Source organism: Mytilus galloprovincialis, chromosome 4, assembly GCF_965363235.1.
Source record: "Mytilus galloprovincialis chromosome 4, xbMytGall1.hap1.1, whole genome shotgun sequence".
Lineage (NCBI taxonomy): Eukaryota > Metazoa > Mollusca > Bivalvia > Mytilida > Mytilidae > Mytilus > Mytilus galloprovincialis.
In genome coordinates, this window is record NC_134841.1 from 74,183,490 (window position 1) to 74,197,814 (window position 14,325).

Sequence of the window (14,325 nt, forward strand, 5' to 3'; positions counted from 1 at the left end):
TATTGGTAACTATAATTGTAGTATTTTTAGCCATTTGTAGCGTTAGTATAAACCAAAAGACTCTTAAATGTAAACTGCATTGTATTTTGTACCCAACTGTTAAAGTGTTCGATATACCTAAACCTTATCGTTCCAGTGTTTCTAAGACTCATACAAAAAAGTTGACAGTTTTTATGAGATTAACGTCATTTTGTATATGAAAAACACTTATTTTGAAAACACTGTGCAAAAAAAAAAAAAGAATACGGAAACTATTTGTGCCGAAAAGACCTCAATACTTTGAATAACTCTTCAACTTTTAACATACATCTGGCATGTTATAACCTTTCAGGAACGTTCAAGGATAGAACAACAAAGTGTCTGTCTATAAACAAGAAATCAGTTATCAATATTTATATCTATCAACAAGGTAAAAAAGCGTTTAATCTGTAGGTAAATCAAATAAAAATATTATTAGAAAAGAGTGAAAAGCAAAGATAAGTTTTATAATCTTAATCATCCAGCACCCACACAAACCTATCAAACAAAGTCTCAATCATTTGAAATCAATTATAGATACGGATTTCAATTATAGACAGCTTTAATATCAAAAGGGGGAATAAGATATAGGTTATAATTTTCTTTTTTATATCCATCTGATTGTCTTGTGTAGACATATTCTATTATCCTTCATTATAATGCAATCTTGATAGTGACTGTGCATGATTCAGAAAGCATGCGTTAATAATGATAAACTAGCTCTTATAAAGAAACTATTGTAAAACCATAAAAAAGTAAAGGAAATAACAAATGTCTTAAAATCCAATTAAAAAATCTGAATCGCAAATTAGCAGCTGATTGCAACTCTGCAGTTTGGGAACAATATTTAGATTGTATGAGTTTTGAGAGGGTATCCATTGTTATCTGTTTCTACGACTGATTTTATTCCTTTCGGTCTTTTCATTGTGAATCCTTCAGTTTTTGGGTGTAGTCGATTTATTTTCATCCGGTCTTGGCAAGATAATATATGTTCGTTATAAGTTACGAAATTCTGAAATCGAGTTTTAGGTTTGGATGCCCTCATAATAATTTGATATGCTGTTTCTCTAAATTCTGTCAAGGATATCGAACACAAAAAGATTATATGTGAATATTAGGGACGACACCAAAAGTTCAATGAAGGATAAAAAACTTAATCCACATAGTTTTTTCACTGACCCCCCCTCTTAACTTAATTTGGGAAAAATTGATTGACCCATAAAGATATATGTAAAATCAATGTCAGATAATCACATCTTGCAGCAGTTCACCCCCCCCCCAAAAAAAAATGCCCCAAACTATTTGAATTCAGTTTTTTATCTTATCTTTTGATGTCGTCCCTAAGAAAATGATTCGCATATTTCGCATATAGCGATTATGTGACAACATTGAGTTATTTTGTCTTCCACAAGCCATAGAATATATTTTGATGTTGAGACACCACATTAAATTGATTAATACTTTATGGCACATGATATTTGAAATTTAACAAAAAGTTGAATAGGTTTTATATTCTTAAATGGCTCTGTTTTTACTATCAAACAATTATACATAGCCTTCTGTAAAAAGAATATCCTTTATTTGATCTAAAGCTTGGACAATGATCTGTTTTTGAATTATTGTCTGCCCATACTATAATTTACACACACCCTTTTCGTATGCAGTTAACTCAACCATTTTTACGCCATTCGTTAGAAATTCGGCAACTTTACATCGCAAGAGCGAAGGGTATATACCGTAATGAAAGCTTAGGTAAACACACGTGGTAAGAATATATTATGAATCAATTGTGAATGAAAATTGAAAACACCATATAATTTAACAACCGTTAGCAGCCAAAGTTTTCAAATAAAATTCAAGAGGAGAAATGAAATATTATTTTTAGATTAAACGTGAAGGAGTCTTAATAAATATAAAATCGCACACAAACGACTTGTTTAGTTTACATGCATGCATTGGCTTAAAAAATTCTATAACTTTATAATAACTAGAAATTTATTTCATATGACTAACTTTTTGTTTTCCGTATAAATAGTAAAGCTTTAACCTTCAATGTTATTTTCGTTGAGCAGAGAATGTTTCAAGTGCAAGGATATTATTTCAAAAATAAAAAATCCGATTCAAAACTTAATATTTTGTGGTTACCCTGGTTAAAACTGTTTGTATCTTTTCTAATGTCAAACTGTGAAATTTCTTAAGTCTAATATATTTCTGTGATAAACACTTATATTTATATATATCTTAAATTGAAATAATATAAAACATTAACATAGTTACATCAAAATGTTCTTAAATTTAACTAACAACAATACATCGAATAAGAGAATTACAAGTAGGTTTCAACATGTTTATGATTTATTTGTGAATAAAAAGAAAGAAATTTTAAACTAAGCTAATTTTCTAAGTTATTTATCAAACCCACTACTTTATTCTAGTTTTTAGTGATTACGGTTTTCCAAGATGAGTGTAAAAGTACTTTGATTGCGAAAACGAACAAGTCATGGTGACCAATTTATAGACAATATAGTGTTTATAACAAATTGGTTAGTTCTTATGATTCAAGAGAGTTTTAGTGAACAGACAATGATTGATTGACAATGATTACTATACTTTCTCACTTGAGAGTATTGAAGAAGTGATGAGTGTCCACTTCGATCATATTTGAAACACACTTATTATTGGCCAGGAATTTGAATAAAGATAATTAATTTCAATTGTTTCTATATAAATGATGATTCAAAGTCAAAGCATGAAACATACGGATGTTTTCTTGACGTTAATTTGACCGTAGGAATTTAAAAAAAAATTTACATCTGAGAATTAAAATTTTGAATTACTATGTCTTAGTGGTTCCTTTAAACCTCAACCGTTATATTTTTCGAAGAATGATTTTTTTATGTTCAAAGTAATTGATAAAAAAGTTAGATTTACAAAGTTTCACGATATCTATAGAATCTAGTACAAAATATACCCATACAAAATTGCCAATAATTAGTGTTTTACTGGGTCATCCACAAAAAATCAACATTCATTTTTTTTTCTTTTGGTGTTCAACATCAATTTTTAGTTTTTATTCGCCTTATTTCTTTAAAATCGGCAAAGGAAACCGAGATGCTCGGAGTAAATCTTCAGGAAGCAACTGACTATTTCTAATCACATATACAACAAATACAATATATATGACAAGGAGTATCTGCAATGGATGATTGCTTTTTCAACGCCCTGTTGCAAATATTAGAAAAAAATGTTATCATCATTCTTTTTCTTAATCCTAATTGAAAAAAATATATTAAAAAGGCTTAGATTTTTATTTTGTTGTTACTTTTATTTATTAAATCACATATTCTGTTTGAAACATATCATAAAAGAGCTCAGGATATATAATGTTTGGTTTGTGAAAGCCAAGATAATAAAATAAAATATACCATCATTTGTGTATTGTAAATATTTGTACAACGGTATAATATTTTAAAGAAATTCGAAACTTCAAACATTTAAAACTTCAAACGACTTTGCCTATTTATTACATAATTTCGCATGAGGAATACGACCAAAATAAAAACATCAACAAACTTCAAAGTTTAGTATGTTTCTGCTTATAACTGTTCGTTCAATCTTGCTTTACATGTTTAACATCTGTTGCTCTAAATACAGTGCTAACAAGAAAATTACAAATAATATTTAAATAACACTTACTTTTCTTCAATGGTACCATTATGAAATTCATGATTTTATAGGTGGAAGGCATATGAATGTTATATATTTAAGTCATATGCAACGAGTGAACGGTGAAACATAATGTTAATCCAATTCTTGAACCAATGCATACAAACATCATAAACTTAGTCTTCTGTGCAAGATTTTATCATTTTTTTCGCATAAATTTCGTATAATCGCCATTTTTTTTTTCAATTGGTCAGTGTTGTTGTGAAAATATGGCAGGTAATTAAAATTCGTGTTTTGAAGCCGAAGTTTAACGATTGTCACCTGTTTGTCAACAATCAACAAAAAAGCATGGATATTGAGAACGTGTTTAACATGTACAATCAGATAATAGTTTATTCTAAGGACAGTCATCCATGCGTATTGTGATCACCGGATTTTTACGAGTTGGGTCACACTGAGGTAACTTTTACGGAAGCGTATTAAGGACATCTATAATACTAAAATTACGAGGTCCAATTTGTCAGCCGTCATCACGTAAAAACGACGAATCAAAGAATTCAACTTTATATACAACTAATATAGTACAAAGGTGTAGATTAAAAATTACACCACTCCAGGCCCTTTTGTTTTCCACGTAATTAATATCGCCAATAATTAGGAAGTTCCGGGTCCAGTCCGATACCGATACCAATAGTATAATCACCTGTTACCTATTACCTTATCTGTACGTTCCGCAACTGACAGGCGCACCACCAAACGGTGTATTCAGGATTAATATGCTATATAAACGGGTCATATTCACAGGGTTGACACTACTAAATTGTCAAATTGTTACCTATGGAGTATTTCAATCCGTAAGACTTTCTAAGATAACAATACGAATACTAAAAATCTGGACTAAAAATAAGTTTCAATTTGTTAGCGGGCATGACGTAAAACAGCGAATCAAAGAATTCAACTTTATTTATAACTAATATAGGACAATGCTGTTGATTAAAAAATACTCCATTCCAGGACCTTTTGTTTTCCAAATAATTAATATTACCAATAATTGATAAGTTCCAGTTCGACGGGTTCAAACAGAAATATTTGAAAGCAGAGAAAATTGTGTATCTTATAATCGGCATGACTTTATCAGATGACAGTACTAATACTAAGATAAGGCTTGCGTATAGTTATATACTTTAATTCAGTCACGGACCCGCGATATCACGGGTGTGTTCTAGTAGTAAAAATAAAATTACTTTGCATACGGAAAATATGTCGGGAATTGCTTCCTCGAAGTAAACTTCTTCGAAATATGAACAAAAAAGAATTTTCTTCATAAAAATGTATATGTACATAATTTTTATAATGAAAACTATTCATTGAGTTATAAAAAAACATATGCATTTTTTTTTTTTTTAATTTGAGGTTTCTTATGACTTTAAGATTAACAGATAGATTTCATTCTTATGACTTTAACTACAGGGTAGAACCCACCAAGCCAGTTATAAAACGTATAATTAGTAGTGTTTCTTCAATGAATTTTATCAAGTTCGATCGAGAACAGAAATTTGAAAGCTAATACATACCAATTAATTAATATCGCAGCAAGAATTACATGACCAAAAGCCTGTAAAAATATATAGAAACGGTCATTTTTTTTATGTAAAGAACGACGAACGAAATTTCATAGTGCATGTTACATAAAAAAAAACCACAGTTTAATGAGTTAATATGTCAATAACCATTTGATGCATGCACGGGAAACCGGAAAAGAAGCTAATAGAAAAAAATAATGATCATAATAATAAGGATAATAAAAAAGATAACAATTATAAATTAATAATGATTGATTGACTGATTGTTCGTGTTTTACCGCCCCTTTTAAGCGCCACTTTTAGGCTATTTCGTGGCGGTCAGATTTTATGGGTGAAAGAGACGGGAGTTCCCAGAGAAAACAACCGACCTTCGATTGGAAAACTGACAATCCTAGTCAATTAAGATTCCAGTGCATCCACAGGAGCGGGGTTCGAACTAACAACCCCAGTGTTTCCTAGCTAGTGAAAACAGTAGTAGAACTACTTAAACCACTTGGCCACCGAATAATAATGAAAATAATAAGCACACATAGAGCCATGCATGCTGAAAAATTTGAAGCTAAGTTTTTGAAAATAGATACACAGCAAAGAAGGATGTTTTTATTAAGTGTATTGACTAGAGATGTCAAGACTTGAAATGGATTTTACTGATACTAATTATCTTCTTTAATCACAACAGCAACAAGGAAGTCATTAAAAGTTCAGGAGTTCAAGGTTTACATACACTTTTTCAAGAGCAAAATACTACTTTTATATGTAAACGAGTAAAAGGAATTCTATAATATATGATTTTAACCAACTGCCTTCCTCATCATTAAGTCGTATTATTGCTACAGTTAAGCATGTACTTCATGTTTTTTAAGGTAAAGTGATGCATTGCCATAATGAAGAAGTGTTTAAGTGGATTTATACTTGAATTCGATATTTCCGCGAACTTTGAACGAACTATTCATATATTTTTATTGAAAAATGATTACATGGAAATCTTTGAAAATGTAAACTGATCCCCCTTTTCTTTTTACGTGTTTGCATTACTAAAGGGGAATTTATAGGAATAGACCAATAGGTATATAATGACGGCACACATTACCAGATGACGAAGACGTAGATTTTATTTTAATAATTCATATGCTTAATAAATTATCCGATTTTATAATGAAATGTGTTTATTGTTGAAACAATATGGTATAAGTAATAATAGTTATAAAAAATAAAAATAGAAGCAAATCTAAATACTTTCTTTGATAGTCAGGGATGATGGTATTTACACAGATTACGCAACTTTCGTTGAAAATTACCAAATGTTTCTTCTGGCGTCTCCATCAGATAACTAGAAATAAACACTGTAAATGTTTAACTGCTAAAATTAATCGAAAAGTACTTTCTGTTGATTTGATCTATGTAATGAGGTATATTGTTTAGTAATCAATGTTGTCTCATTTTACTTTACAAACCTTTCCGTAAAGTACAAACATCTTAATATACCCCTTAAATACAACAACTATATATGTTCCTCTATATATCATTTAATGTGTCATTCTATAAATGCTTTAAGTGTTTATTTATAAACAGTGTCTCAGTTTCTCTGTAGAATAGTGACAAACTAAACGTAAGCTAATTTTGTTGAAAATCAGTTTAAATTATATTTTATGTAAAGACTTTTTTTGTGTGTACTCGGTATTATTGGAAAAAAGTAAAATCATAAAAAAATACTGAATTCCGAGGAAAACTCAAAACGGAAAGTCCCTTATCAATTGGCAAAACCCCAAGCTCAAACACAACAAACAAATGGACAACATATTCCTGACTTGCTACAGCCATTTAAACATATAAACTTGGTTTTATAGCTAGCCAAACCTCCCACCTGCATAACATTCTCACAAAACTCTATGACATTGACAACGATGTGTGAACAAAACAAACAGACACAAAATGCAAACATGTTAAAAACAGGGGGACAGCAACCAACACTGTGTCATTAACCCAATCACTATTAAAACAAACAAACATGCTAACAAACACAACACAACGACGTGATGCACAAGCACAGAGCCACGCCATATTCATCAAAGAAACATAAAAGGGCATACAGACAATGATGAACGCTTCAATGAATGTATAGTTTTTTCATGATGTTTAAAAAAAAAAAAAAAAAAAAAAACTAAGGATTTTCTTATCCCAGGAATAGATTACCTTAGCCGTATTTGGCACAACAATGCTCTTCAACTTTGTACTTGTTTGGCTTTACAACTATTTTGATCTGAGCGTCACTGATGAGTCTTATGTAGACGAAACGCGCGTCTGGCGTAATAAATTATAATCCTGGCAACTTTGATAACTATTTACACCACTGGGTCGATGCCACTGCTGGTGGACGCTTCGTCCCCGAGGGTATCACCAGCCCAGTAGTCAGCACTTCGATGTTGACATGAATATCAATTATGTGATCATTTTTATAAATTTTCTGTTACAAAATTTTGAATTTAAAAAAAAAAACAAAAAAACTAAGGATTTTCTTATTCCAGGAATAGATTACCTTAGCCGTATTTGGCACAACTTTTTGGAATTTTGGGTCTTCAATGCTCTTCAACTTTGTACTTGTTTGGCTTTACAACTATTTTGATCTGAGCGTCACTGATGAGTCTTATGTAGACGAAACGCGCGTCTAGCGTAATAAATTATAATCCTGGTAACTTTGATAACTATTAACCAATAAACGATTCTAATGATGAAAGTTTACTGATGATAAAAAAAACCCATTGAAATAAAATAACAGACAAGACCATGGCCATACTTTAATCAAGATGAAACACAAGTAATGTTTGCAAACACAAAACAACTATTAACCAAAACATGAGCTTCACTGAAAATCTGATTGAATTCAGGTGCTCTGAAAGGGTAGGCAGTTTTTCTTTGAGGGAAATTAAGAAAGTCATAGAATCATATTCAAAACAGTGTGGCTGTGGCCATTGATTGACGACCTAAATTATCCCATTGACTGGGACAGATAATGTGAACGTTTGTCTGTAACGACCACTGCTCACTATGTACTTGTTAAAGACACTTAAACTGTGGGGTTACCAAAGGTTCTCAACACCTAAATGAAGTTATTCGAAAAATTAAGCAGGAATAACACGATGTTATGATTTAAATCAATAATATAAATCAAAACATAAAGATTATTCCTGATTAATTTTTCGAATTATTTTATTATTGAAGGCGTTAAGAACCTTTGGTTACCCCACAATTTAAATTCTACAATAAGTAAATAGTGAGCAGTGAGCAGTGGTCGTTACAGACACACGTTCACCTAATCTGTCCCAGTCAATGGGATAATTTAGGTCGTCAATCAATGGCCACAGCCACACTGTTTTGAATATGATTCTATTCAGATTTTCAGTCAATTTTCAGAATACGTTCGTTAAAATTCATTACCATTTGCTTACGGTTAATTACAACCTATCAAGTCTCTTTTCAGAATATTATGAAGTTACATGAACGTCTGCAAAGACAAAAAAACTGAATCATCAGAAAACATCTGACTGAAAAATTCATGTTAAAACTGCATATGAAATGTCTAACCGATCCAAACAATACGATCATTCTTTTTTTTAAAATATAACTAAATCTAATTCTTATGATTTTTTTTTATCAATTAATTCTTAGATCATACTCAACAACGTTTATTTAAGTTTATAAACTAATGTTTCTTTCGATATATTTTCAGCATTAGCATGTGGAGGGGTTGATCTTGTTTTCCTCGTAGATACTTCTAGAAGTATTTGGGATCAGGACTTTACACGTCAGTTGGACTTTATAGAAAAAGTTGTTGGCAAGTTCGACATTGGACCTGGACCAAAGCAGACACGAGTTGGCGTCATACTGTATGCACAAACATTTTGGGTACGTTTTTACTTGCGTTCGCATATGGATCTTCCATCTTTACAGATAGCAATAAGAAGGATCCCCCATAAACATGGATCGAAAACGAGAACAGAAAAAGCTTTGAGGTTTTTACGAACTCATATGTTCAAAAAATGGTATGGAGGAAGAAGCAACACAACTCACGTGGCCATTATCATCAGTGATGGCAGATCTCAAGACAAAAGGGCAACTCGAAAAGAAGCAACAAAAGTGAAAGAGGCAGGGGTTAAACTTTTTACAATAGGTGTTGGAAAACGAGCAGATATCGAAGAACTTAAAGAAGTAGCCAGTGATCCAGACGAACATTTTGTATTCCAAGTCGGGGATTTTAAAGCGCTGGATGGACTTAACTACAAACTTCCTACAAGCACATGCGTTGGTAAGACAACTTATATACCTGAGCCGCTTAGAACTACAATTTACTTTTTTCTTCCATTAATTTCTGTTATTTGCATAAGCTATTTGCAGCTTGAGTGCAATTCTAGTATTCATATATTTCATGTAATGCTACTTTGATAGCGTTTATGATCGTCTTATAAATGAAACTCATATAATCAAAATTTTTCATATTTCTTCAAGATTAAATTTGGTTTAAAATTAAAGTATGTTTGTGTGTCAAGTCACATACATAATATTCTACTTTATTTTTGTCTATCTAACGTTTCTACTCAAATTGGGTATCTTCTATTAATCATACTTCCATCTATCTTAAAGTAGAAATTCTTGAACAAGGTGAGTAAAATTCCTTTAACGTACCAGTATTCTTTTTATAGTTAGTTTCTTTACGTATTATTTTTAGACCTCTTTTGCTGTTTGTTTGTTTGCTTAATTTGTTATTTTTATTTTACGCATCCAATTTTTATTTAATTTTTGTAGCTTTTTTAGAAAGCTAAGTTGATACATACGTTTGAAAATAATGACGATCTGCTCAATCTGTTAATTTTGAAATATTTGCTATACATCTCTTTGGATCCCCGTAAGTTGTCTATGATGTTCCGTCAAAAGAAGGGGTTCAAATGGAAGATGAACATCAAATAAAACATGTTTTTTAGCTCACATGGCCCAAAGGGCCAAGTGAGCTTTTCTCATCACTTGGCGTCCGTCGTCCGTCGTCCGTCTTCGTCCGTCTTCGTCGTTAACTTTTAGCAATAATGTTTAGCAAAGTAAGATCTACAAATAAGTCAACATGACCAAAATGGTCAGTTTACCCCTTAAGGAGTTATTGCCTTTTAAAGTCATTTTTTACCAATTTTTCGTAAATTTTTGTAATCTTTTACAAAAAATCTTCTCCTCTGAAACAAATGGGTCAAATTTAACCAAACTAAGCCACACTCATTATTATTGTATCTAGTTTAAAAATGTGTGTGGTGACCCAGCCCACCAATCAAGATGGCCACCATGGCTAAAAATAGAACATAGGGGTAAAATGTAGATTTTGGCTTATAACTCTGAAACCAAAGTATTTAGAGCAAATCTGACAGGGTTTATTTGTTCATCAAGTCAATATCTATCTGCCCTTCAATTTTCAGATGAATTGGACAACTGGTTTGTGGGTTGCTGCCCCCCAATTGTTTATTTTTTCAAGAAAATATGTGGTTTTTGGTTATTATCTTGAATACTATTATAGATAGAGATAAACTGTAAGCATTAATTATGTTCAGTAAAGTAATATCTAATAATAAGTCAACATGACCACAATGGTCAGTTGACCCCTTAAGGAGTTATTGCCCTTTATAGTCATTTTTTAACAATTTTCATTAATTTGGTAAATTTTTGTAAATTTTTACAAAATATTTTCCTCTGTATCTAAAGGGCCAAGTCTATATAGATAGAGAAAATTGTAAAAGTAACAAGAAAGTTCAGTAAAGTTAGATCTACAAACACATCACAATCACCAAAACACAATTTTGTCATGAATCCATCTGTGTCCTTTGTTTAATATGGACATAGACCAAGGTGAGCGACACAGGCTCTTTAGAGCCTCTAGTTTTATAGCTCATCTTGTCTAAAAGTCCAAGCGAACTTTTGTCATCACTTCCTTTCCGACGTCGTCCCTAATGTTTTGTATGTTCTTTTTCTTCCCTTAAACATCCGGTAATTTCAAAAACACACGAATACGATGCATGGAATGTCGCAAAATGCAACCCTTATTTGGTATCAATCAGATAAAAACATTACCGTCAAAAGAAAAATAATATCTAATAGTCCTATGTAAATTTGATCTTCTTCCTATGTGTGGCCGTTCAATTATATCCTTCGAAATTTCAGGGCAAATAATTTTTCAGAATACCTTTAAGTCGTAAACTGCTGATAACGGTGTTATATTTCTTTACAACCAAAGCAATGTTGGCGAGCGATTCATGATATAAATTTGAGCCTCTAGTTTAGTTTTGGAGAAGGTGATGTGCACTATTTGTTAGTGTCTACTTTTGATCTGGTTTTTTTTTAAAGTAGCATGCATTACCAAAATCTAATGCAGTAAACTCGCCTACGTATTCCACTGACAAAAATCTACAAAATAAATATTTTAATTTAAAGAAAACATTTAATGTAAATTGAATAACAATTAAGTCTTTGAAGATAATCTGCTGCAACTTTAGTAGGGGCATTTGGTGCATGATTTTCATTTAGTTTTAACATGCATGTATTCTAATTGTTTGCTGTTTAGCTTAGATGAAAACCAGATTGATATACAATTTTCTTTGAAAATTTCAGAGTTGTTATTACTTCGATCTTGATCATCCCAATATAGTTTCCGTATCTAGACATTTAGATTGGCCTCTAATTTTATACATTGTATGTAATGCAAGTACAGTATAGACCTGGTCACAGACAAAACAGAATAAAAGAAGTTCTCCACAATGTTTAATCATAACCTTTACATTTTTACAGTACAAAAATGTATATCAAAACTTTGAATCCCCCCCCCCCCCCCCCCCGCTTTACAACACTACTTCAATGATCGACCACATCATCTTATTATACTATTATAGCTCGTTCTATATATACATGGAAATTGTAGATACAAATTCCAATTTCTTATTATCAAAAATATCACTTTTAGAAGAACCAAACTGATTCCTACAGCAAATTATCCGAAGATTATATCATCAAAATGTTGGATTTGTTTATCGAAAACAAATTTGTATTGTTTGGGGGATTGAAACTTTAACCGGTAGTCAGTATTTCTAAGGATATTAATTATGGGTTCCTACTTTTTATACTCATAGTGCGAGGCACAATTTATACAGAACCTTTTCAAAGACAAACAGAAAAATCGTCTCGCTAAGTTTTTTAATTTCACAAATAGATATATTGATGATGTCCTGTTACTCATTAATCCATATCACAGTGAGAGCCTGCACCTCATAAATCTGAATGCAGTTGAGATTATAGCTGATACCATGAAAGAAGGTCTGCATTATATCTTTATCTTTTCCTAAATATTGCCACATGTAAACGAATTCACACAAAATTTTATTACAGACGTAATGGTTCAACTTTCCAACAGGGTATCTGTAATGAGTTTTTTTCCAATTGTCAATCTCCCATTTCTCAGTAGTAATATATAATATGCCCTATAATATGCCGTTGTTTTCGTATCTCAATATATACATTACGCATGTGCATTGTTAAAATTTTCGGACTACATCAAAAGAGGTGTACTACTTACACAAAAACTGTACCGTGTTGAAGACCGTACAAGTTGACCTATAATGGTTTACTTTTTTAAATTGTTATTTGGATGGAGAGTTGTCTCATTGGCACTCACACCACATCTTCCTATATCTATCTACCAACAGAGTTATGAAGTAAAACTACATAAATTTTACGGTAAACATCATGAATTATTTCCCAAAATGACGTGTCTGTATTTCCACTCTCAAGCGACATGTATTCGCGTTTTAGATATTTTGATACCAATAAGGTCGCTTGATTTGTAACTTTGCCGATTGTGAAATTTCGATTAAATGTGAATACGCATAGCGGGTGATGTTCGCATAGCAGGAGACGCTTACAATATTGAAACACACTGTCTCGCTCCGTATGAAGTTCCTGCAATTCCCTGACATCTGGTATCTTGATTTTTCTTTTCCTAAACGATTTACAATTTTTGAATATCGGTAGACCTTTGTCGCCTTAATTAGATCTTTAGAAACAAGAAGATTCGCCAGCCTGAGCTGTTAATCAACTGGTTGTGTCTTATCTCTTATTTAGACATTTATACAAAGAGTGAGTTTGTCGCTTGCATATTAGGAGACGCTTAGGGAGCTACCATTTGATTTTTATGGGGGGGCTAGGATGAAAAATTTTGTCCTGCTTTTTTTTTTAGTTGTAATCCCTGTCCTGCCTTTTTAGCTCACCTGGCCCGAAGGGCCAAGTGAGCTTTTCTCATCACTTGGCGTCCGGCGTCCGTCGTCGTCTGGCGTCGTCCGGCGTCCGTCGTCCGTCGTCCGTCGTCGTTAACTTTTACAAAAATCTTCTCCTCTGAAACTACTGGGCCAAATTTAACCAAACTTGGCCACAATCATCATTGGGGTATCTAGTTTAAAAAATGTGTTCGGTTACCCGGCCAACCAACCAAGATGGCCGCCATGGCTAAAAATAGAACATAGGGGTCAAATGCAGTTTTTGGCTTATAACTCTGAAACCGAAGCATTTAGAGCAAATCTGACATGGGGTTAAATTGTTTATTAAGTCAAGATCTATCTGCCCTTAAATTTTCGGACGAATCGGACAACCGGTTGTTGGGTTGCTGCCCCTGAATTGGCAATTTTAAGGAAATTTTGCCGTTATATGGTTATTATCTTGAATATTATTATAGATAGAGATAAACTGTAAACAGCAATAATGTTCAGCAAAGTAAGATCTACAAATAAGTCAACATGACCGAAATGGTCAGTTGACCCATATAGGAGTTATTGCCCTTTATAGTCAATTTTTAACCATTTTTCGTAAATCTTAGTAATCTTTTACAAAAATTTTATCCTCTGAAACCACTGGGCCAAATTTATCCAAACTTGGCCACAATTATCTTTGGGGTATCTAGTTTAAAAAATGTGTCCAGGGACCCGGCCAACTAACCAAGATGGCCGCCATGGCTAAAAATAGAACATAGGGGTAAAATGCAGTT

At 32.2% G+C, this 14,325-nt stretch overlaps 1 protein-coding gene across 3 annotated transcripts in view; it reads left to right on the forward strand.

Annotated features, from left to right (window-relative positions):
- Window positions 1-14,325, forward strand: part of LOC143072926 (matrilin-1-like) — a 29,607-nt gene that overhangs the window by 7,668 nt on the left and 7,614 nt on the right. The window contains exons 3-4 of one of the 3 annotated variants that reach the window (XM_076248094.1): window positions 8,995-9,570; window positions 9,906-9,923. In XM_076248094.1, the coding sequence (XP_076104209.1) occupies window positions 8,995-9,570; window positions 9,906-9,923 (594 nt within the window). The remainder of the gene's footprint in view (window positions 1-8,994; window positions 9,571-9,905; window positions 9,924-14,325) is intronic. The other 2 variants (XM_076248095.1, XM_076248096.1) reach the window with 2 other exon arrangements.